This window comes from Lynx canadensis, chromosome B1, assembly GCF_007474595.2.
Source record: "Lynx canadensis isolate LIC74 chromosome B1, mLynCan4.pri.v2, whole genome shotgun sequence".
In the NCBI taxonomy this organism is placed as follows: domain Eukaryota; kingdom Metazoa; phylum Chordata; class Mammalia; order Carnivora; family Felidae; genus Lynx; species Lynx canadensis.
Window position 1 is genome coordinate 172,024,650 of NC_044306.2, and position 26,410 is coordinate 172,051,059.

General features: G+C 40.0%; 2 protein-coding genes across 2 annotated transcripts in view; one reads left to right on the forward strand and one right to left on the reverse strand.

Annotated features, from left to right (window-relative positions):
- APBB2 (amyloid beta precursor protein binding family B member 2) overlaps positions 1-7,193 on the forward strand; it is a 381,693-nt gene extending 374,500 nt beyond the window's left edge. Inside the window, 2 exon segments of the mRNA XM_032593000.1 lie at positions 1,413-1,592; positions 6,146-7,193. Coding sequence (XP_032448891.1) covers positions 1,413-1,592; positions 6,146-6,313 — 348 coding nt within the window. The 3' untranslated portion in view covers positions 6,314-7,193.
- A 3,764-nt stretch (positions 7,194-10,957) lies between these two features.
- The window catches only part of NSUN7 (NOP2/Sun RNA methyltransferase family member 7), a 52,648-nt gene continuing 37,195 nt past the window's right edge, over positions 10,958-26,410 (reverse strand). Inside the window, exons 9-11 of the mRNA XM_030313984.2 lie at positions 21,402-21,519; positions 14,167-14,290; positions 10,958-13,329 (exon numbers count right to left, since the gene is read on the reverse strand). Coding sequence (XP_030169844.1) covers positions 12,691-13,329; positions 14,167-14,290; positions 21,402-21,519 — 881 coding nt within the window. The 3' untranslated portion in view covers positions 10,958-12,690. The remainder of the gene's footprint in view (positions 13,330-14,166; positions 14,291-21,401; positions 21,520-26,410) is intronic.

Consider the following 26,410-nt stretch of genomic DNA (forward strand, 5'->3'; position numbering starts at 1 on the left):
CAAGAGATTAAAATCATTTGCCAGAGGTAACTATGACGCTAGCAGTAACTCATTACGGGGAGTGGTTTTTTGGCTGCTCTCCAGGCTTCAGGATTACCTGGGCTATTTGTCTGGAGTTGGGGCACAGGAGATGCTTCTGTCGTGGAGGGTCTTTGGTTTGTTCTGTCAATAGTAGCAGAGGCCGGTGGTCATCCAGAGAGGCCAGCGTTAGCCTCGAACCAAATTATCCCAATTTTATGGTTGATGAAACTGAGGCACGGCGAGGTTAAATAACTGCCCGTGGTCACAACAGCTAGAAGTGGCAAGCTCAGGACTTGATCCAGGCAGTCTGCTCCAGACTCTTTACCACTTTTCAGTTCCACCACTGTGAAGCACCTGCCACGGAAAGACCGCAGGTTGTTGGCCTGCTCCTGATTCTGTCCACTAGGAGGTCACCTTCAAGCCCAATTCACCTTCTCAAAAGGAGTTAGGAGTAAGATGCTCACTGACCCTGCCTGCCTCTCCAGCCTGCCAGGCTGGATTTCCTTAAGTCTTGAAACATGTCATAGCCTTTTCTGACTCAGCATCTACAAGCACTTCTGTGCTCCACGCCTTTGCCTACCCAACATTTACCGGGATCTCAACCTAAACATCGTCTCTCCCAAGAAAACTTCATGGCGTCTCAGGCTAGTTTCCTTTGCCTGTTAAGGAATTCCATAGCACCTGAGTGAATATTTAGTAAGTCAAGATGTTAATGATCCAGAAGTCAACATTCTGGATGTGTTTACTAATTCACAAACTACATATGGTTGTTGCAAAGGATGTGGTGTTCGTAAGAATGAATTCCGAACATTTCTTTACACTGCATCATATGGGTACCATATGGGGACCGGTTTGTGGGGAACAAAGTGATTTGGCAGCTTTCGGACACAGTTTTAGATAGAAATATGATTCCACGTGGTATTTAGCATGGGAAGGAGAACTGGATGGAAAGCCATCCCATGGCTCCTTTTCTCCTGGTTGCTCTGAGGTTTCCAGCGGGTTCACTTGGGCAAATGGGTTTTGAGCCACTGGGTGCCCTGTATGGGCAAAACCAAAGAAGTATAGTAAACATGGCAGGGTTCCTACCCACAGTGAACACGCAGGCTTGGAGCCTAGAGGACCGACAGCAACAGAACACGCCTGCCACGGAGAGTGTAGCTCAGAGCGGGATTAAATGTCAGTGAGACGCCCACATAGCCAATGATGGCTGCTGCGGACGTATTTAGAAACTCGCCTTTCTAGGAAAACAGTCCTTTCTAAATCCAGTCGAGCCAGTGTCTCTACACAGCCACTCCAGTCTTGATTCTATGATCTAAGAAGTGAATATGTTTATTTTATAACTCTTGCCTGGCTTCACAGAGAGAGTGGGCGCTGACCAATGTGTCTTGCAGAATGAAGAGGAAATCTTAGTGGAGTGCCGCGTGCGATTCCTGTCCTTCATGGGCGTCGGGAAAGATGTTCATACATTTGCCTTCATCATGGACACCGGGAACCAGCGTTTCGAGTGCCACGTTTTCTGGTGCGAGCCTAATGCGGGTAACGTGTCTGAGGCGGTACAGGCCGCCTGCATGGTGAGTAGTCACACGCCAGGGAGCTGTTGGACCTCCCACACCACTGCTCTTGTCTCGTATGCGGTAAATTAGCACAGAGTTATTAATATAAAGGAAAATATGTCTAATCTCTAAAGTGATGTTTTGCTGTATAACACCCTCATTCCTGTGGACACAGTCACGATGAGCGGTTTACCATCTCAAGAGGCCAGGACGCCTACAAGAAGCGGGACTGGGCGGAGCGACGTTCTGTGGAGATTTCCAGTATCACTGAAAGCGGTGATCTTCAAAACCACAAATTCTTAATTCTTGATCTCTAATTAATTTCAATAGGTGATCAGGAAATGTTGGTCATGTATGAATTGGTGCTATTTAGAACGAACTTGGTACTTAAAAAAATTGCAGTGTATTGAATGATTTTTATTTCAGATAGTTGGTTTAAGCCCACCATTCTTACATATTTTATTTAATTTATATCTGTGAACTTAATCCTTAAAACAGCCATTTGTAAGGTAGTTGTTCTGTTTTCTTTATGACAGAACAGAGGCTCAGAAGAAAGAGCGGGCCTCAGGGCACAGAGTTGACAAGACAAAGCCTGTGTTCAACCCCAAGTTTTGGGGGTTTTTTTGTTTGTTTTTTAATGTTTATTTATTTTTGAGAGAAAGAGTGCAAGCAGGGAAGGGCAGAGAGAGAGGGAGACACAGAATCCAAAGTAGGCTCCAGGCTCTGAGCTGTCAGCACAGAGCCCGAAGTGGGGCTCGAACACACCAACTGGGAGATCATGACCTGAGCCCAAGTCGGACGCTCAACCAACTGGGCCAAGTAGGTGCCCCGCAACCCCGAGTTTTTGAGGTGACACAGCCAGTTCTCTTTGTACCATGTATGTGATATCAAACAAAAACACCTCATCATTCATTCTGCAAATATCCTTTGAGCACCTATTGTGCTGGACGCTGAAAATGTTCTAGAAAATTTGAGGGAACAGTATGAATGTAGGCACCGAAACCTGAGGTGGATGGTGATTCTTAGCAACAGCAGGTTCGGTTGCTGGAGTCAAGTAAAGGAGGTCAGGTCTGTATGATAAAAAGCCTGTGATATCACGGCAACATGTTTATCTTCAGCAAAGATTATTAAGCAAGAGAGATGAATTGGTATTAGGTTTTAAAAGCAAACTCAAAACAAAAACAAAACCCACCAAAGTTAGAGGATGGGTTGAGAGGATAAGGTTGAGGTGGAGAGATCAGCCAAGAAGCCATTTTACTGGTCACATGAGGGTGTCAGAGGGTCTAAACCAGGAGAACAAGCAGGAGTAGATGACTTGGGATGTTGTAGAGAATTGCCTGGCTGGGGATGCGGAATGGTGAACTTGAAGCACCTGTTCTTCATTTAATTCAATCCACCATTTGTGGGCTGGACTCTGGGAAGTTCCAGTAGGGCTGAGAGATGAGCCTTACGTTACAGAGCTTAAGTATATGAGGAGACACATAAGCCAAAATTCTGTTGCAGTGTAAAAGATGCTCTAACTAGAAGTATAAGACCACACTAGACTGAAAAGTGACCTGGAGAAAAAAGAAGTGGAGGCCTTAAAATAGACCAAAGTCTGACAGGAAAGGGGTAGCGCAACAGTAAGGGGGTTTGCTGCTTGTTGTATGATGGGTGGGGCGGGGGGAGATTTGCACATTTTTTCGGCTGAGGGAAATGAGCTGGTGAAGGTGGATTGAAATGAGGGTCATATAAAGAGTTGGGGCGAGGTCTTGGTGGTAGATTAAGAACCTAGGGTTGGGGTTTAGCCTCCTGATTGGGTCGCAGTGACTTTGAGACTAGTCAGATGCTAAGAATCCAAGAGTGACAGGTGGCATGGAGGCTGGGAGAGTTCTCTGTTTTTCTACATACAGTACATCACTGAGGTTAAGAATGAAGGGAAAGGATGAGGCGGGCTGTAGTTGGCAATGATGAGTCACGAGGAGAGGGAGTCTGCTGACTTTTCCCTTAAAAGGCACCTTTGAATGGAGACGGACGGAGGGAAGAGGGAGGGTAAGAGCTAGTGCTGTGTGCTCATGATCTGGCATCCTTCTTCCCACAGTCCTTTGTCAGAGGGGCATTTTCCCCTCAAGTACTGCGGAGCCAGATGCTAATTCAGATCTGCCTGCATGTGAAGGGGCAGGGTGGGGGTGGTGGGGGCAGAGCTGGTGGAGGAGTCACGACGAATCTCTGACCCAGCACAAGAGCCCGAGATGGGATGAAGGGGACAATAGAAAATGAAAGCATTCAGTCAAGCAAAAATGGAGGATGACTATTTAGTTATTTCCTGAAATTGAAAAGGGATCATAACAGATGGTTTTAGTCATAAAATGAATGGCTGTCAGCCGTAATTGTACATTTTAAATGCTGGTGACAATTAAATAATTAGCTTTATCACTGGTTACGGTTTGTTGTCTGATTCCCAGACTTATTTTCTGTCTTAGGAACAATTTTTATTCATGTGCTTATAATTTTAATTATAACAGGGCAGCCAGCTCAAGTGGCTCAGCCAATCCAGCATGAGTCATGCTGATGACATCGGCCTCTTCTTTACGCTCAGAGTCCAGCATTTCTAACTCCATGGCTTTCCTCTTGAATTAAATCTGCATGATTCTCCATCCGAAATCTCTCCACGTGAATTTCTATCACCTGAAATATCTGTATTGTAAACACATTCTTTTGAATCCACCTAATTTTTAGGCATATTTTGCAGCTGAGTGGCATAGGCCCAGCTGAAGATGTTTTGGTGAAATTTAGAATGAGAGAGAAAGCCGTAATGAAACCCATCAGGTGCGATTTTGATTCACACTGGACTTGCCTAACGTTAGAGATTTCCGGTCCAGTGTACCGTGTTGCACACCTGCCCGTTTATAAATCTGTGCTTTGGAAGTGTGCGGTTTGGGTTGCGTTGCAGACCTGGCAAGATGCCTTACGCAGAGGAGATTTGGTAAATCGTTTCTCGTATGATGGGGTTGAAGGGGCTAGTTCTGTGGCCTTTGGGCTTTGTGACTCGGAGTTCTGCTGTGGATAGTTTATGCTTCCCATGGGGAAACGTCAACCTGTTTCACACTGTACCAAAGAACCTATTAATATTTAAGTAGCTTTTTAAAAATCAGTCATGGAATTATTTTAAAGTGCTTAGATTAGGAAAAAACATACTTTGTAAATTTTAACCTTATCTAATTTTGAAGAATTACTTTTCATTAATAGAAAACTAGGTGGACTGTGTTATATTTCAGAAGGAGAGAAACTATGGTGCCAACAGTGCTAATGGATACTTTAAAATCCATTAGGATTCAGGGGTGCCTGGCTGGCTCAGTCGTTGGAGCATGTGACTCTCGATCTTGGGGTTGTGAGTTCGAGCCCCACATGGGGTGTAGAGATTACTTAAAATTTTTAAATCCATTAGGATTTAGACTCGCGGATAAAATGTATCCTAAAATCTTTTTTTTTTTAATTTTTTTTTGACATTTATTTATTTTTGAGACAGAGAGAGAGAGAGAGCATGAACAGGGGAGGGTCAGAGACAGAGGGAGACACAGAATCTGAAACAGGCTCTACGCTCTGAGCTGTCAGCACAGAGCCCGACGCGGGGCTCGAACTCACGGACCGCGAGATCATGACCTGAGCCGAAGTCGGCCGCTTAACCGACTGAGCCACCCAGGCGCCCCTAAAATCTTTATACATCATTCTTTTTTATTAAAGCAGGAAACAGGAAGGGGAACAAACATTTGTGAATGCCTCCTGCATTGGTAGGCCTGTTTTCAGCATGCTGCAAGTATTCCCTAATCATAACACCCTCTGTAAAGGTCCCAGTCTTCTGCCATTTTACATTGAAGAAACTAAGGCTCAGAGATTGAGTAACTTGCTTGGGTCACACAGTTCCCATAAATGGTAGAACCTAGATTCAAACTGTGCCCTTTCTCCCATGTTGTCTCCCAGGTAGCCATGAGCACTTACCTCACGTACAAAGATGTACGTGTCTCCGACAAAACCCTAATACTGTCTCTCCCAATCCTCTTCCTTTTCATTAGCTCTTCGACTGTTTGGCATATTAATTGCAGCCAATCCATAAAGAGAACAAGTAGAGGGTGGAGATGGGTGGAAGAAAAGGATGGCAAAAGCCACAACACTTTTGCTGAGCCTAATGATCATAAGAACCCTTAAAATACCCACATTAAGGAAACAGAATAAACTTAGGGCCCCTGGATGGCTCAGTTGGTTAAGTGTCCGACCCTTGATTTCAGCTCAGGTCACGATCTCATGGTTCATGAGATGGAACTCTGCGTTGGGCTCTGCACTGGCAGCGCAAGTCTGCTTGGGATTCTCTCTCTCCCTCTCTGCCCCTCCCGCGCTCTCATGCACACATTCTCTCAAAATAAATACTTTTTAAAAAGGGGAAAAAAAAAAACTCTTGGATTAATGCGTAGGAGCTAGGTCGTTAAGTTTTGCAAGTAAATGTATTGGTGATGCATTAAGTCATCAAATCATAAATTAAACAAGAAAGGATGATACATCATTAACGACCATAAAACATTTTTGTTTTATTTCAGTTACGATACCAGAAGTGCTTGGTAGCCAGGCCGCCTTCACAGAAAGTTCGACCACCTCCTCCGCCAGCAGACTCAGTGACCAGAAGAGTCACAACCAATGTAAAACGAGGGGTCTTATCCCTCATTGACACTTTGAAACAGAAACGCCCTGTCACAGAAACGCCATAGCTGCATATGCTACAGGATTCTGTAATATTTACCTGAAGATTGAATAGCTACACTAAAGAAGATGAACGATATCTGGCCTTCCATTCAGTTGCTGATGCTTTGTCTTCAGAGAATTTATCCTTAACCAAACAGTGTTAGACAAGCATGTTCTCTCGTCTTGCCACCATCATGTGATATGAAAAGAAGCATGACTAATTTTTTTTGCTATCAGTAAGATACATCATGAGCAGTGGAAGGTCTTTTTCTTATTGTAAATATCGTGAACATTAACTTCACACACACGGAGAAGAATGTGGCCACACCCCTCCTAGTGAACTAACGCTGAGTCCTTGGAGTGAATGACGCCTGAGTTTCACTGTCTTCTTGACTGGATCTGTCACAAGCAATGTTTAAGTCCTGCAGCACTTGGCCCTGTTGCCAACATTGGAGTAGCCACTGCGTACCAGATACCATTGAATTGCTGTAAAACTGGGATGATGGGTTTTTGTTGCAGTCTTTCATGAAATTGAACCTTTGGGTTGACAGAATTGGCTGTTGGCATCAGTACAGAAACCAACCGGCAGCTTTCCTTGACAAGCCCTTTGACACATGGACACCATTTCATGTCTGCAGCTGTTTTGTGGGATGTTGGGGAAAAAGTGAAACTTGAAAATTGAAAAACAAACCAAATTTGAGAAATTAAAATTGAACAAAAAAGAGCCTTTCTTTCTAGACGGTTTTCAAACTGATTATTAAAAACAAGAAAGATTTAAGAAAATCCTAATGCATTTCGGGTAGGACATGTTTCAAACTTCTGCCTTATATTGTACAATGCAGCTAGAGAATTATAGTTCACTCTGGCCATTCTCTACATAAACATTAAAATGAAATCTTCCTCGTACGCCTTTTATCCTTAGTTTGTTAATTAGCCAATATGCAATTTGGAGTTGAGGAAATGTCATTTATATTTTGGATCTCCACCACCACATTATTTTGTTAGTCCGCCTCCTAGTGAAACCCACTAGGATTCTGTATCTAGCTCAGTCTTACCTTAATGCTTTTTGCCCAGAAAGCTGTCTGTCCATCATGTATTGTCCATGGCAACAAATTACATTAAATTTGAACCTTTTGAATTTATGTATTTAATATTGGGATTTGTTGGACTTTACTAGATATATTTTTAAATTTATATCTTTTCCATTTTTTCAAGATTTAAAAACTTCATATCAGAGCAAAATAAACATAGCAACAACGGACTGCTTATTAACAAGTTTCCCCAAAATAGCAGTTTCCTGCTTCACGTTTCTCACGTACTTACAAAGATACTCAGATTTAGACTCTTGTTGACATTGTTGTTTTAAAAGGAAGTTGCTAAGGAGACCAATCTAAATATTAGTCTTATTTGCTTCTTAATGTCAAAATCAATGCGTTAAGAACATCCGGTTTTAAAAGGAGCACTTTATTTACCCACTGCTGTGTACTTGTCAATGGTTTCCACATTCTTATCACATTTGAGCCTTACAAGGTAGGGAAAGGTACTAAACACATTTGAGAAATAAAAATATAAAGTACCAAGAGGCTCAATCACCTTGCCTAAGATCTCTCGAAAGTTTGTGAGAGAGCCGGGACAAAAGCCCACGCTTCCCAACTCTGTTATAAGTTACGCTCCTTTTACATCGGTGAGGAAGAGTCTTTCCAAAATTACTCTGGGCATATCTAGTTATTGTCAGGAAATCTTAGAATTCCCTGTAGAAGGCGGGAAATATGTCCCAATTACTCACGCAGTGATATTAATCATAAAACCATCGCCCTCTCTCAGTCCAGGACTGTTTTCCTGCAGTGTGCCTCAAATGTGTTGTAGAGGACAGGATTCTACACGCTATGCGACCTGTTCAACTTACAAGGTTTTCCAGAGATGATGTTACTTGTGATAGACACATTCCTAACTCATGGTACTTAGCCACCAGAGAACACGATGGAGCAGGTGGCCTTCTGCTATTCCCTCAGAACTCTGGAACTGTTTGCTAGCACCCTGGTGTTATGACCAAAATGATGCCACTCTAGAAATGAATTCTACTTCTCACCAGCCTATATGCTATTCTATCTGAAGTAACCAGTGCCATCATAAGAAATTATTGCATTAAGAAAGTCCTTACTGTGCCCTTTGAAAAGCTGTTCAAAATTCAATCGTGATGATGTTTCATCTCGAACTCCACAATGAAAGGTTTTAGTGTGATAAAAATTCTGAACAGGTCATCCACTTTTATATTGGAAATCTCTACCCGAACCCACCGTTCATTTTCTAAGGCATACATTTGTTTGTTTTCAGGATCAAGAATACTGAGCTAGCTTTAAGTAGCAAACTGATTTATATATGCAATTATAGGATGCATTAAGACGAACGATAGCCTTTACATATTGAAAACTTTACTGCAGATATTTTGTTTTGAAAATAGCTTTGCATACTAAATGCAATTAATTTTGTAAAATTGATTATGTTAAACAGTACGTTCAGACACTTTCTGCCATGGCCAAAAAGTATGTATGAAAGTATGTGTGTATTTTCCTGTGTGCGGATGCCGGTGTTTTACCTGATATTGTGGTGACATTCAGTTATCTATGCATTCTTTGTATCTGTGACTCGGTAAACAGGCAGCCATGTTCACTATGCCTTGTATGTCTTATCATTTTTTTAATTAACCTGTTAAATACAGCTTAAGATATTTTTATTTTATTTATTCTATTTTTACTGAAATATACTGCATTATCGTGTTAATGTATTCTCTTTACTGGATAGTATCTCACAAGGTATCCAGGCCTAAGTAATCTCAGTGAACTATACGTTGCCGAAAAGGTGGTTTTGTAATGATTTGTAGACACATTTTTATTGGACTATGTAGAAGAAATGGCAACATGCTTAAAGTTCCTTTTATTTTTTAAAAGCAGCTAGATAGACGCAGACTGGCCACCTCATATATGCGCCTCTTGGCAGCCTCAAGGGGAAGAGCCAACACGCCTGTGGCAAACCTAAAGCACCGCTTGGGGCTGTGTGTTTATGTCCTTCCCAACACCTGTCATCTCCTCTAGGCGACAGACCCGTGCCCACAAGCCCTCTGTTCACCTGGATAGAAGACCACCCGTAGCTAATTAGGACCACTGTTTTTCGTTCGTGTCTGTCTGACTGCATGAGGGGACATTAGACCCATCTCCACTAAAATTCGTTCCTGGTGAGAAACTGTTGGCACCGCTACTTTGTCAAAGAGCCACTCCGATCTCAGGACGGAGTAGAGATTGGTAAGGTGATTCCACACAAGGTCACCTACTCGAAAGCCCTAAATCTTTCCTCTTTTTCTAGTATGACACACGCATTTCATTAAGCATTGCAACACAGATTCAAGATTTCACAAACATGGAAAACATCTCTCTGAGACGAGCACAATGTAGCCAGTAAAACCATTAGCTCTCTAGTTTGCCAGGCTTCCTTAACCTAATACCCAGATGACGTGTGTGTTATACAGCCAGTAAAATGAAGTTCAATTTATTTCAGCTTCAGAGAAAAGATTCCACTCACACCCGATCAGTGAGAGCACTCCCTGCCATCCAAAGCGGCTTGTTTATCCTGAAAGAACGTTTGGTTTTGCTTTCGGCCCCGTTTGCTGTTGACCACTTTGACACATTTAAATGTAATATGTTGTGAGAATAAACTTAGCTGCATAAAACGTCTGGCTCATTTATCTGACATCTCAGTCCTGTAGATCCAGGAATGGAAATACAAGTTCAGTGTCACCACGCTAGTCATTTTGTTTTCAAATTATTCTGCTTTGCTAGTGCAGGTTTCCACCTGGTTAAGAACTAGAAAGTAACTTTAAATTCTGAGTGATTAATTCATCACACTGCTCTTATCTGGTGACCAGGAAGGACCGCTGGCATCCTGAGTCACCAACGCAAGGCCTGGGTAAGCAGTCTAGTGTTAAGAAAGTCTATCTTTCGTATCCTTTAAGAGTCTGACGTCAAAGAATGAAGAATAAAGTTGCACAGGCACTAAATCCAAAAGCAAAGGTAGCCAGAAAAACCAGTTGAATCTGGGCTAGTTCAACTGTCAGACGTGGAAGAGAAGCAGAATGTAGAGTATGTACCCATTTTTCTGGTTCCTCTTGCGTTTCCGCCCCATGGTTTCTCTTTTACTCTATCAAAGGCAGTTACTGTGAAGGAACGAAATTTCATTTCGGTTTCAGGTATTATACTAGTGGTAAGTAATTTCAGATAAAATTTGCTATTGGAGAATCTAAATACCAGCAAATCTATTTTAGATTTTTGCAGCACTTCCCTGTAAGAAGCTCAAGAAAGGAAAATGTCCGTGTAATCAATATTCTCCTTCACTCAATCCCTCATGTTGTCTTTATCCAAAGCATTTTTCCCTTTTTACTCCACAAAAGTACTTAAATAATTGATCACGCCCTTCTCAGAAGACTCTCAAAGAAGAAAACTACAGGCTTAACGAACCATTCAGAATCTCCATATATTTCTGAAGAGAACAGTGACAAGCGTGTTAGGTAAGATACTGAAAATAAGTGGCTTACATTGTGATGCGACACGAATCACAAGCTTCTCAGAAAACAGCCTGAACTATTCCTTCACAATGAGAGTTTCCTTTTCAGAACATCACAAAATAAGGGTCTGAGACCTGCTACTCATGGACAGTGGCATCCTTTGCAGCTTGGGGCAGGGGCAGAGCACAGGGGGAATGAGCGATTCCCTGGAAAACACTCCAGCTCTTCACCCAACAAAGTTCACTGCAGCTGCACTAGTGCCCTCGGGGCACGGAGTGCTCCAAGCCAGAGCAAGAGGAGAGACAGCACATCCGGAACAAAGAAATCTATCGTTTTTTATTTTTGCAGTCAGTAAAATAAGCTGAGCATTTAAAACACTTATGGACCTGCTGAGAGTCATAATTGAGAATTCTTTGAGGATTGAAATTTCCAAGTATACGAAGGCTTGTTCCCTTTCTTCGTTGACACATTCTATGTAAATTTTTAGCTAAAATAAAGATTTATTACCAATAAAATGAAATTCGCCGTTTTGTTGAGCCTCACTTCAAGTGAGAAAATAAAGGATAGGGTATTAGGCTGAAACAGACCTAAAAATTCATCTTGAAGAAGATAATACTCTACTGAAATCATGCCACCTGAATTGAACATTTAGGAATTTACATAACACTGTTCAACACGACTAGATTCTGAAAATAGAACTTTATATTCAAACATTGTGTCTATGAACATGTTTTTAAACAATAGGTTTCATAGTTGTAACTTACTTGATTAAATGTCAAACAATTTCTGTTTCCATGATGAAGAAAAAAAAAAATCAATAGACCCCAAAATGATAATCATACCAATTCTTGGTAGGCAATGGATGATACATTCAAGATGAATTGACTTTTAATATAATTAACATAGTGCTACAATATATTTCAGTTGTGCATCAGAGATGATTTACCAGTTTGATTACCGTGTACCATTTGAAATGACTTGTAGATTTTAGCATTTCACCTGATCTTTGAACAGAATCAGACATTTTTATGGATTTCTTCAATAACAGGTGTCACTTGCAGTCAACAGTTTTGCCTCTTCCTCAGAATTATTACTATTTGGATGGAAATTTGTGTACAGTCACTTTTTTACAACCATGTTTGGCAGAAGGGATAGCTGATTGTGTTCAGTCTGCTCAGGATCCCAGAAGCTCTTTCGATGAGAAACCATTTTTGCGCTGTTAACGTACTTCTGAACTGTGCACACCTGGAACTTCGGAACCTCCTGTTCTTCCTACTCAATCTCAGTCACATCACAAAAACTCATGACACCACCCCCCCCCTCCACCGTTTAAAGAATATTTTGATATTTAAGAAAAAAATCAACCTCCACAGCGATTGAAAATGTCAAACCGCAGGTGGATACTGAAAAAGCAACATAAAGTCAGTGTGAGAGGCCAGCATCTTTTCCGTATCTACACTCTAGTAAACCACCTCAAGTCTGTTATAAGGCAGACAGTATTTCCCGTCAGGAAAAATTGTTGCAGCTTTCTCTTAAAACTGGTGTCCTGAGTCCAGACTGAAAGTTAACAAGAGGGATACAAGTTCTAACAGCTGATCCTGAGTCTAAGCTGGACATTCTAGAACAGATCAGCACTGAGCTGTTGAAATGTAGGAATTCTGCTTTTGTTGAAGTGCCTACATTGTTATTTCTCACTTGTCTTAATTCTCTTGAAGTTAATAGCACCTTTAGAAGATACTAAGTGGCCAAAAGGATGAGTATCTTGTATAGGGATGGCTAACCTCAGAGAAATATCAGACTTTGAAAAAACATGAACTGCTCTTGACCCCTGTAAAAAACACAAGATGGTCAAAGCCATGGTCGAGGATGCCTGAGTAGGGAGGAAGGTAAGTTTTCTCTAGGCTTTTCCCCTCTTCTGGATATTGATGGTGAGGGAAAGTAGTTGGGCATGACAGTCTTGGGTCCAACCCAACGATAGTAAAAATGTTGAGTTGGTATCTGAGATTTGATCCCTTGGGAACCTGAAAATGGCAACATTACTGGAGGCAAAACAATCTCTACAGGTTTCAGTGCCATCACTCTGTCTTCTGGGCGAGATCTTACAAAGTTTGTCTGCCGTTCATACGGTCTGGGTTGAGCTGTGTTCTTCATAAATGTAGGCACTAAAGGATTGCTGGTGGGCTTGTTGGGTTTTCTGACATGCGAGGAAGAACCAGCTGTAGTTGTATTTTTCTGTGGAAGAGATGTTTTTGTTGCTAATGTCTCTGACCGATTAGCATTTGCATTACTTTCTCGATTCAGGAATTCAGCAATTTTCCTTTGGATGTCATTACTATCATTAGTGTGGGCTTTTGACAATGGTATTTTTGATTTCTTCTTCTTCTTCTCCCGTTTTGAAGCTTTACCCAACTCAATTCCATCCAGTAGACCCTTTGCTGCAGCACGGGCCAAAACATCTTTCACAGACACTGCCTCAGATGGGTCCCGCTACAATCAAAAGAAGCAGTTACTAAATGTAGGAGTTAACTATTGTGTATATTACAAATTTTCTCAGTGTTTCAGTAAAAATAAAAGTGTATCTATTACTATAAAAGAAATGGTTTTTAGGCTTGAGTCCCTAATATAGCCCATAAACCTCAGTCAATGACTTTTTTTTTAGACTTACACTTCCCCATTTGTTTTGTTTTTTGTTGCTGTTGTTTTAAGTTTTTATTTTTGAGAGAGAGAGAACAGAGGAGGGGCAAGAGAGAGGGGGACAGGATCTGAAGCAGGCTCTGCAGACAGCAGACAGCCCGATGTGGGACTCAAATTCATGAACCATGAGATCATGATCTGAGCTGAAGGCAGACACTTAACCGAGTCGCCCTGGTGCCCCAAAACTTCCCCATTTGTAAATCTGACAGAAAAAAAAAAATTACAGAGCTTATTTTTTCCATGTGAGCTAAGATGAACTAGATGTGGCAAAGTGCTTGGAGAAGTGGGGGTGGAGAGCAGGCAAGGGAGGAACCCTCAGGGGGAATAGAAAGACAGAAAAAGGGATTGGGGGGCACTGGCAGGCTCAGCCGGAAGAATGTGCAACTCTTGATCTCGGGGTTGTGGGTTCGAGCTCCACATTGGGTGTAGAGCTTACTAAAAACATAAACTTAAAAAAAATAGGGATTTTTGTGTCACACAGTAATAATTCTTTCTCCTGTCTTTTAGCTACTTATGAAATAAACACACCATTACAAAATGTTCACAAAATTCCTAGGTTCCTCTTTATGAGGCTTTGTTGTTTCTTAATTCTTAACAAAGTACAACATGGATTGGGATTTTCCCACTTACCTCCCTTGTTAGAACAGAAAGAAAACAACCATTGGTAATTTCAGATGGTTCCATTCTGAAAAACTTATCAGTAGACAAATGTATTTCCTTTAAGGAGCACAGTGGAAGGACAGGAGGACTAAGCCTGCAGGAGATAGGAGCAAACAGGAAATAGTTAGAATGGCTCATTTGCCAATCGAGAGAGACACTAGATTGCAACAATTTTTCTTCTGTTACGTTTTCTAATCATTTAAACAAAAATTCCCAATAAGCCTAAAATGCTGAAGCATCATAATATTATTATAAGTTAAAAGCTCTAATATTTCATGTTCAGAATTTATCATGCTTGCCAAGGCTTCCATCTCTAAACAACTATGCCAAGAATACCAGCCTTTCCACAAATTAAAAACTCTTTTCCAACTCAATAGTATGTTAACAAAAAGACTTCTATCAAAACCGGTAAATACATAGAGTAATCACAAAGGTGGAACAGAAAAAAATCCTTTACTTTCACATGTCAAAATACAAAAAGTATGACTTCCTTCCTCTGGTTACTTTTTGCACAATTACAATATAAAAATATGGCCCGTCATTTTCACTACATTATTCTTCTCAACTACTTTTTGAGTATTAACGGATGAGTTATGTAGTGCTCAAGAAAGCATATAACAAAAGACTTGGTGTAAGGTCTCTAATCACTATTATGTGTAAGGTAACATTTTGGTTTTTATATTTACTATTTAATTTCTCATTCAATAGTAATAAATAATAAATAATTCTTATATTCCCATGCTTTTACAATTAAAATATATTTAATCAAGGCAATAAATATTTTCCCATATAAGTTAAAATATCAGGAACTCTTAATAATTTGATATATTCTGAAAGTTTTTAAAACCATTTTTTTCAAGTTTTTATTTAAATTCCAGTCAGTTAACATACAATGTAATGTTAATTTCAGGTACAGAACTTAGTGATTTAAAATCATTTTAAATTTATATTCATTCATTCACTATTTGCCTACTATGTGCAAAGCATATAAAGATCAATTAACCTCAATAGTTTACAATTTGGTTGGAGAAACTAATCAGTTTATTAAAATTTTTTTTAATGTTTATTTTTGACAGAGAGAGACAGAGACAGAGCGTGAGTGGGGGAGGGGCAGAGAGAGAGGGAGACACAGAATCCGAAGCAGGCTCCAGGCTCCGAGCTGTCAGCACAGAGCCGGACGTGGGGCTCAAACTACGAACCGTGACAACATGACCTGAGCCGAAGTCAGACGCCCAACCGACTGAGCCACCCAGGCGCCCCCTAATCAGTTTGTAATAATATAAAGAAGACCCAATAAGAATGCTGAGCCAAGGAGAGACAAAATGAGGTAGTAATACAGAATAAGGCCCAATTAACTCTGGCCACAGGATAGCGCACGTGGAGACTCCACAGAGGAAGAACCACTGGTACTGTGTCTTGAAGGATAAGTTTCCCATAAGGTAAAGAAGGTACTTCTAGGCAGAAAGAAGGAAACAAAAATGCAAGTATCATAAAAATGTTCAGGGTGCAGCAAGTATTTCCATGTGGCTGGGACATAAGGTGAGTAAAGGGATGCAGAGGTCACTTAGGATGCAGGCAGACACGTGACCTCAAATGACATGCCAAAAGTGGCACAGAAGGTGGTGCTTAATAAGTGTTTATGCTGAACTCAGCTGAAGCATAATAGCTGTGCAGGTACTAAAGGCAAGAGAGCTAGTCCCTCCTCTCACCAACCTTGTAACCAACAAACCGAATTTCTGAGGCCTATTTATTTATGTGCTCTACATAAATAGAAATCTTCAAAAACAATTTGTTCACATAAGGTAAAAAAATTCTTACGAAAAATAATGATTTCTTAACAAGTTGGACATACTTAGTTCCAAAATGTAAATATGAAGGTTGGGATTTTGTCAATTTTAATTTATTAATATATTCTTAGCACCTAGAAGAGTGTCTGGTACACAATAAGTATTCAGTTAGTGTTTAATAAATATGATATATTTTAGCTATATATGCTGTCTTTGCTAATGGTAATAATCCTAATTAAGATTGGTTAAGTTACCTTACAATTACCCCTACATAACAAATTTATTTCTAAACTCCAGGTTACAGGCCATTTCTCTGAATAATAAAGGAAGTTCATATCCAGTCTCATGGATACCTGACTTAGATGATGACATTTGGGATTTATGCAGTTGATGATATTTAGGTGAGATTTTGGATTTAGAATTGATCCTGGAATGGGTGAGGACTTGAGGATATTGGGGTGAGTTGAATGTATTTCACACATGAGACAGACATCAATGCGGGGGGGGGCAGAGTGGACTGTTGGGGGCTGAATTGTGTCCTCCCCAAAATTCATGTCCACCCAAAACCCAGAATGTGCCCTTATTTGGAAATAGCGTCTTTGCAGATATTTAAGAGGAGGTAATACTGGAGTAGAGTAGACCCTAAGTCCAATATTGGTGTCCCTATAAGGAGAGAGGATACAGAGACACACAGGGGAAGAGGGCCATGTGAAGACAGAGACAGGTTAGAGTGACACAGCTACAGGCCAAGGGCACTAAAGATTGCTAGTGAACACCAGAAGCTGGGAGAGGCATAAAACAGATTCTTCCTCAGAGGCCCCAGAAGCCAACCAACCCTGCCAACACCTGACATTCATTTGGACTTCTGGTCTCCAGAACCTTGAGAGAATAAATTTCTCTTGCTATAAGTCACCAAGTTTGGGATAGTTTGTTGTGGGAGCCTAGGAAAATAAGACACATGGCAAAAGGAATTTTGGAGATGTAATTAAGGTCTCTTAACCTTAAGCTATGCATGTTATCAGGATGGACCTGACCTAAAGACATGAGCCCTTTAAATACAGGTCTATAGGGGTTCTTGGAAGATGGTAGTGGAATAGGAGGCCCCTAGGCTTGCCTTGTCCCACGAATACAATTAGATGCCTATCAAGTCATTCTAAATACTCCAGAAATCAATCTGAAAACTGGCAGAACAAACTCCACAACCAAAGGCAGAGAAGAGGCTACAAAGCAGGAAGTGCGGAGATTTGGCTTGGGAGAGAAATGGATCATGGTGCTGCAGTGGGTTGGGAGCTGTAATCTCAGAGAAGGGTGAGGGACAAACTAGCACACGGAAATGTACAGGAGAGACAAATCCCCATAGCAGTGGACTTGGAAAGTGAAAGGGCCTAAATTTTGTGAGTTCTTTTAACCAGCAAGGCTTAGAGCCTGGAGTTTTAGAGGAGTTTTAAAGGAGAGCTTGGAGGACACTGGGGCTGCTCTTGGAGAGAAAGCAGGCAAAAACAGCAATCTGAAGAGCGCCTGGGTCACAGAGCGAGGAGGTTATTTGCTCATCTTGGAGCCTGTCCCAGATAGGCAGCATTCAATGGAGAGACCCCACCAGGAACAAAGACATTGGCCAGTGTCATTTCCCTCCGCAGCCCCTCAACATAAGCACAGGGCCACCTGCAGGTACCAGTATGGCACCAACACTGGACACTTGCTACCTGACTTGCTTAAACCAAGCCCTGCCCCCTTGCCATCTGGAAGAACTGCCCTTTCCAGTCATGCTCGCCTCAGTCTCAGTGTGGTAGGCCCCCTCCTCTAGAAGACTGGCCCAAACCCCTAATGACACCACATCTCCTGACCTAGGTGTTTTGGTGAGGCCTCAATTCTGGTGACAGTGAAGATATGTCTCATTTCCCAAGCAGATCAGAGCACACCTAATTAAAATGCACCATATTCAGGCCAGGAACCAAACACTGCCCACAACAGGCACAGAGAGTCTCTGCAGATAACTGGCCTGATGGATAAAGCAGTCAGGATACAACAACAGAGCACACACAACACATTGGAGACACTCCCAGAAGTGCCAGGCCCTGGGGAAAAGGGGACCCTACACTGCAGGGCATTATAGGACCTCTTCTTCATAAAGCTATTACCCTCAAGAACAGGAGACGTAGCTAACTTTCCTAACACAGAGAAATAGACACAGAGACTTAGACAAAATGAGAAGACAGAGGAATCTGTCCCAAATGAAAGAACAAGAGAAGGTGACAGCTGGAGATATAAGTGAAACAGAGTAACAAGCCTGATGGAGAATTTAAAGCAATGATCATAAGGATACTCACTGGATCACACCAAGGCATACTGTTGTTTATTATTAATATTGTTTTAAGTAGGCTCTACACCCAACATAGGGCTCAAACTTACAACCCCAAGATCAAGAGTTGCATGCTCTACTGACTGAGCCAGCCAGGCACTCCACCAACACACTGTAATTAAAATGGTAAAATATAGTGATAAAACAATATTAAAAGCAGCAAGACAAGACAATTTCATACAAAGGAAACCCCGTAAGGCTATTAATGGCTTTTTCTGCAGAAACTTGCCAAGCCAGAAAGGAATGGCATGATATATTCAGAGTGCTGAATGGGAAAAACCTGCAGCCAAGAATACTCTATCCAGCAAGGCTGCAATTCAGAACCAAAGGAGAGATAGAGTTTCCCAAACAAAAACTAAAGGAGTTTGTGACAATTAAACCAGTCCTGCAAGAAATATTAAAGAGGACTCTTGGAATGGAAAGGAAAGGCCAATAATGACAGTATGAAGGTAGGGAACACCAAGCAGCAAAAATGAATACTTCTTTAAAAAATCAGTAAAGGAACTCACAAAATAGAAGGATGTAAAGTATGATGCCATAAACCTGAAACATGGGGAAGATAGGAGTAAAGAAAGGGTTCAAACTGAAACAACCATCAACCTACTGTAGACTGCTACATGCAGAAGATGTTATACACAAACCTAACAGTATCAAAAACCAGTAATAGGCAAAGAATAAAGAGATAGAAATCCAAATTATCACTAAAGAAAACCAGCAATCCATGAAAGAGAGAATGACAAGAACAAGAAAATCTTCAGAAACAACCACAAAACAAGTAATACAATGGCAGTAAAGACATATGTATCAATAATTACTTTGAATGTAAAAAACGTTCCAATCACAAGACATAGGGTGATAGAATGGATAAAAAACCAGACCCATCTATATGCTGCCTACAAGAGACCCATTTCAGACGTAAAGACACCTGCAGATTGAAAGTGAGGGGACAGAAAAACATTTATGGTGCAAACAGATGTCAAAAGAAAGCCAGAGGGGCGGGGCACCTGGGTGGCTCAGTTGGTTAAGCAGTTAAGCATTAGACTCTTGGTTTCGGCACAGGTCATGATCTCATGGTTTGTGGGTTTGAGCCCCACATCAGAATCTGCGCTGGCAGCGAAGAGCCTGCCTGGGATTCTCTGTCTCCTGCTCACTCTGTTTCTGTCTCTGTCTCTGTCTCTCAAAATAAATTAATTAAAAAAGAAAGCCAGAGTAGCAATACTTTTATCAGACAAAATTGACTTTAAAACAAAGACTATAACAAGAGGCAAAGAAGGACGCCATATAATAATAGAGGGGGCAATCCAACAAGAAGATACAACAATTGTAAACATTATGCACCCAACATGAAAGCACCCAAATACATAAAACAGTTAATAACAAACTTAAAGAAGCTAATCTCTAAGGAAAATAGATGCAAAAATTCTCAACAAAATACTAGCAAACTGAATCCAACAATACATTTAAAATATCATTCACCGTAATGAAGTGGGATTTATTCCTTGGTTGCCAGGGTGGTTCACTATTTGCAAATAATCAACATAATACATTACATCAATAAGAAAAAAGGATAAGAACCATAAGATCATTTCAACAGATACAGAAAAAGCATTTGACAAAGTACAATATCCATGCATGATAAAAACCCTCAACAAAGATTTAAAGGGAAAACACCTCAACATAATAAAGGCCATATATGAAAAACCCATAGCTAATGTCATCCTCAACAGGGAACTGAGAGCCTTAACCCTAAGGTTAGAAAGAGGACAAGAATGTCACTCTCACCACTTTTATTCAACATAGTACCGGACATCTTTTTTTTTTTTTAATGTTTATTTTTTGAGAGAGACAGAGTGTGAGTGGGGGACGGGCAGAGAGAGGGAGACACAGAATCCAAAGCAGGCTCCAGGCTCTGAGCTGTCAGCACAGAGCCCGATGCAGGGCTCGAACTCACGAGCTGTGAAATCATGACCTGAGCCAAAGTCGGTCGCTCAACCGACTGAGCCACCCAGGCGCCCCCTTTTATTTTTTTAAGTTTATTTATTTATTTATTTTGAGGGAGAGAGAGAGAGAGAGATAGAGAGGGAAGGGGCAGAAAGAGAGGGAGAGAGAGGGAGAGAGAGAGAGAGAGAGAGAGAGAGAATCCCAAGCAGGCTCCACAGAACCCAACATGGGTCTCAATGTCACCAACCATGACATCATGACCTGAGCCAAAACCAAGAGTTGGACGCTTAAACAACTGAGCCACCGAGGTGCCCCAAGGTGTCATATATTTTTAGATTTATTCCTTATTTTGATGTCCACAGTTTAGATGGAATATTATTGCTTATCCTCTCTACCTCTATTTTATTGCAGCATTTTACCCAGAAGCTACCTGAATTGTTAGGCTATTTTTACCTCAGTCCTTGTGAGGGACAAAGGCTACAAGGAGCTTAGAAATGTGTTTTCAGGTAATAAATATCCAATTAAATAGTTTTGCTTTTCCTCTTTTTTTTGAAGTTGTTAAACTTATTTTGACAGTGTGTGTGTGTGTGTGCAAGCGAAAGAGAAACAGAGAGGGGGAGAGAGAGAGAATCCCAGGCAGACTTCATGCTCAGTGCAGATTATGCAGGTCTCGATCTCATGACCATGAGTCCATGACCACAAGATCATGACCTGAACCAGTATCAAGAGACAGACACTTAACCAACTGAGCCACCCAGGTGCCCCTCTGTCTCCTTTCTAAGTTTATTTTACTTACTTTTCTTGTACTGCACTGAGGCATAAATGCATAACTCGGGATATAAAGTTCAGGCCCAATTATCCAGAAATCAATCAACTCAAAGCCAAAATGCATTTAGCTTTACCAACGATAACAACAAAAAGAATTTTTAGTAGTACAAGAGAATGCTCATGCCAATCCATCATAAAGACTACAGAATCTGTTATAGTTGTAAGAAATTAGGTTGTTTGGTCATGTTAAAGTATAACAAGAAGGATGTGGAACGTCTTTAAATAACTTAAAAATCATAATCATTCATGCTCAGAATATTTGAGTTCAGAGCAATCCTTTCCTTTCTTACCTATAAGGTTGTACTTTAATCCCATGGTCTTGAAATTCCAGTGCTTTCTTAACAACACCTTCATTTTCTTCTGGATAAACTGAACACGTGCAATAAACAACTGCTTGAGCTTTAGTAACTATATGCAAAGAAGGTGGTAATTAATAATAATGGCCCCATTAACAATCCTAAACAGACTTATGTTTCCAAACATCTATTTGATACTAATACCACATGGTTTTGATGGGAATGATTTCCATAGATGCTTGCATTATTCCCCTCTTCAAAACATGTATTAGTAACGTAGTCTGTGGCCAATAAGTAAAGTAAATCTAACTGAATTGTATGGAAATTGAAAATTTTTTTCTTTTTCTCTCAAGTTTTTATATAAATTCCAGTGTAATAGTTTCAGGTGAAGAATTTAGTGATTCATCACTTACATATAATACTCAGTGCTCACCACAAGTGCATTCCTTAATCCCCCTCACCCATTTATCCTATTCCCCTGCCCACCTCCCCTCCAGTAACCATCAGTTTGTTCTCTATAGTGAAGAATCTGTTTTATGGTTTGTCTCTCTCTTCCCACCACCCCCCCCCCCGTTCATTTGTTTTGCTTCTTAAATTCCACATGAGTGAAATCATATGGTATTTGTCTTTCTTTGACTGACTTATTTCACTTAGCATTATACTCTCTAGCTCCATCCACATCATTGCAAATGGCAAGACTTCATTTTTTATGGCTGAGTAATATGCCATTGTGTGTGTATATATAGATATAGATGATACAGATAGATATAGATATAGATATAGATATAGATATAGATGCCACATCTTCTTTATCCATTCATCAGTCAATGGACATTTGGGCTCTTTCCATAGTTTAGCCATAGTTGGTAATGCTGCCATAAACATCAGGGTGCACGTATCCCTTCAAATCAGTATTTTTGTATCTTTTGGGTAAATAGTGTAGTGGCTGGATCATAGGGTAGTTCTATTTTTAACTTTTCAAGGAAACTCCATACTGTTTTCCACAGTGGCTGCACCACTTTGCATTTCTACCAACAGTGCAAGAGGGTTCCCCTTTCTCCACATCCTCACCAACACCTGTTGTTTCCTGTGTTGTTCATTTTAGCCATTCTGACTAAATGATTTAGTATTTAGACATATTTGTATTTCCTTGATAGTGGGGATGTTGAGCATCTTTTCATGTGTCTGTTAGCCATCTGGATATCTTCTTTGGAAAACTGTCTGTTCGTGTCCTTTTTTACCCATTTCGTCTTTGGTTTTTGGGTGTTGATTTTGATAAGTTCTTTATAGATTTTGGATACTAACCCTTTATTAGATATGTCATTTGCAAATATCTTCTCCCATACTGAAAGCTGTCTTTTAGTTTTGTTGATGGTTTCCTTTGCTGTGCAGAAGCTTTTTTATCTTGAAGTACCAATAGTTTATTTTTGCGTTTGTGTCCCTTGCCTCAGGCGACCTATCTAATAAGAAGTTGCTATGTCTGAAGTCAAAGAGGTTACTGCCTGTGTTCTCCAATAGGATTTTGATGGTTTCCTGTCTCACATTTACATCTTTCATCCATTTTCAATTTATTTTTTTGTGTGGTGTAAGAAAGTGGCCCAGTTTCATTCTTTTGCATGTTGCTGTCTAGTTTTCTCAACACCATTTGTTGAAGAGACTGTCTTGTTCCCATTGGCTTTTTCCCATTCTTTCCTGCTTTGTTGAAGTTTAGTTGACCTATCATGGTCAACTCCTGGGTTTCTATTCTATTCTATTGATCTATGTGTCTATTTTTGTGCCAGTACCATACTGTTTTGATTACTACAGCTTGAATATAATATAGCTTGAAGTCCAGAATTTTTGCTGTCTCCAGCTTTGCTTTGCTTTGCTTTGCTTTTTCAAGATTGCTTTGGCTATTCGGGGTCTTTTGTGGTTCCAAATAAATTTTAGGATTCTTTGTTCTAGCTCTGTGAAAACTTCTGGTGGTATTTTGATAAGGATTGCATTAAATGTGTAGCTTGCTTTGGGTATCATAGACATTTTAACAATATTTGTTCTTCCAATCCATGAGCATGGATTGTTTTTCCATTTCTTTGTGTCATCTTCAATTTCTTTCATCAGTGTTTTATAGTTTTCAGAGTATATATATTTTACATCTTTGGTTAGGTTTATTCCCAGGTATCTTATGGCTTTTGGTGCAATTCCTTAATCAATTCCTTAATTTCTCTTTCTGCTGTTCATTATTGGTGTTTAGAAATGGAACAGAATTCTGTACATTTGTTTTGTATCCTGAAACTTTAGTGAATTCATGTATCAATTCTAGTAATTTTTTGGTGAGTCTTTTGGGTCTTCTATATAGACTATCATGTCATCTGCAAATAGTGCAAGTTTGACTTCTTTCTTGCTGATTTACATGGCCTTTTTACTTCTTTTTGTTGTCTGATTGCTAAGGCTAGGACTTCTAGTACTATGTTAAATAGCAGTGGTGAGAGTAGACATCCTTGTCTTGTTCCTGACCATAGAGGAAAAGCTCTGTCTTTCCCCATTAAGGATGATATTAGTTGTGGGTTTTATATATGTGGCCTTTATTCTGTTGAGGTATGTTCCCTCTAAATCTACTTATTGAAGGCTTTTATCATGAATAATGTTGTATTTTGTCAAATGCTTTTTCTGCATCTATTGAGAGGATTATATGGTTCTTATCCTTTCTTTTATTAATGTAGTATATCATGTTGATTGATTTGCCAATGTTAAACCACCCTTGCAGCCCAGGAGTAAATCCCTCTTCACCGTGGTGAATGATTCTTTTAATGTAGTGTTGAATTCGATTCACTAGCATTTTGTTGACAATTTAGGTAGGTATCCATATTCATCAGGGATATTGGCCTGTAGTTCTCTTTATTTTTTTAACATTTATTTATTTTTGAGAGAGACAGAGCACAAGCACAGGAGGGGCATAGAGAAAGGGAGACACAGAATCCAAAGCAGTCTCCAGGCTCTGAACTGTCAGCACAGAACCTGATGAGGGGCCCAAACCCACGAACTGTAGGATCATGACTTGAGCCGAAGTTGGACACTTAACTGACTGAGCCACTTGGGTAGCCCTGTAGTTCTCTTTTTTAGTGGAGCCTTTATCTGGTTTTGGAATCAGGGTAATGCTGGCCTCATACAAAAGGTTTGGAAGTTTTCCTTCAATTTCTATTTTTTTGAGCAGTTTGAGAAGAATATATATTAACTCTTTTTTAAATGTTTGGTAGAATTCCTCCTATGGAGCCAGCTGGCCATGGACTTTGTTTATTGGGAGACTTTTGATTATTGATTCAATTTCTTTGCTGGTTATTGGTCCATTCAAGTTTTCTATTTCTTCCTGTGTCAGTTTTGGTAGTTTATATGTTTCTAGGAATTTATTGATTTCTTCCAGATTGTCCAATTTGTTGGCATATAGTTTTCATAATATTCTCTTATTATTTCTGTGGTGTTGGTTGTTACTTCTCCTGTCTTACTTGTGATTTTGTTTATTTGGGTGCTTTCTCTTTTTTTCTTGATAAGTTTGGTTAGGGGTGTATCAATTTTATTAATTTTTTTCAAAGAACCAGTTCCTGGTTTCATTGATCTGTTTGGAAATTGAAAATACAATCAACGTGACTGACCTAGTTACAAACACAAATAATAGTGCAGATTACCATGAGCTTGATACTTCAGCCATTCTCCCACAAGTCATATCACATAACTAGTTAAAAGGACTGTAGAAACAGACTTAGATGTGAATCCCAATTATGTTACTTACTGCTATATGATGCTGGGAAAATTACTTAAAACTCTCAGATTTTTCATCTGTGAGATAATACTACTACCTGCAACTCACTCGTTTATTCACCCATATCAAGCACCTACTATAAGCTAAGCACTATTCTAGCATCTAAGATACATAGTCAAAAATCTCTGCCCTTGGGGAGATTCTTCGCCATGTTTTATTGATATGATAAGACACAGATACATAGGAAAATCATATAGTATCTTTAGGGGTTGATAAACAGTGTAGAGAAAAAGCAGGGATGGAGGATAGTTGTAGGTGATAATACTGTAATTTTAAACAAAGTAGTCAGAGAAAGCATCAAAAAATTCAAAAAATTATTTACCAACTTTCTAATCTTCCAACTAACTTATTTCATATATCATATATATATATATATATATATATATATATATATACATATTCGTATTATCATATTATCACAGAGCCTGACACGGGGCTCGAACTCACGGACCACAAGATCATGACCTGAGCTGAAGTTGGCCACCCAACCAACTGAGCCACCCAGGCGCCCCTACATATTATCATATTTAAATTAATGTTTATTAGAGCATCAACTAAAAAAGCAGACCTGCTCTGTGCTTACCATTTGCCTTATTTCTACCTCATTATGTTATATCTTTATGTACTGAATTATCTATACCTGTATACTTATCTTTGAGCCTTTGGAGATCAGGATTTATTCACACTCATATCCCTAACATCCAGCATAATGCCTGACCCAGAGTAGGCACTTGATAAACATGCACTGAATTAATAATAGTTTATGTAATTTCTCAGAGACTTCTCCATTTTCCATATCCATATCCATTTGAGGGCAATGCTCCTCAAAATCTAAATGCTACTCAAATCTAAATGGAGTGATTGAAACAATAAAATAAATACCTAAAGACCTCATTTACTCAGACTTCAACTTACTCAGGCTTTATTTACAATTGTACTTCTCTATTAATCTCTACTTAACACTAAGAGACTTAAGAGTTTGATTAAAATTTGGATTGTAGAATATGGCCAGGCACAATGACAACAGAAAAATTACATCAAATAAGAAGCCAAAGAAAAGAAACAGAGAAAATAAAACTGTTCCATCATGGATATACATAATTATTTTACTCCAGCATTAAGAAACTGTCCTTGCTAACCTATGCTACAAATGATAGTACAACATCTATTTTTAAAAGACAGGTTGAGGGGCGCCTGGGTGGCTCAG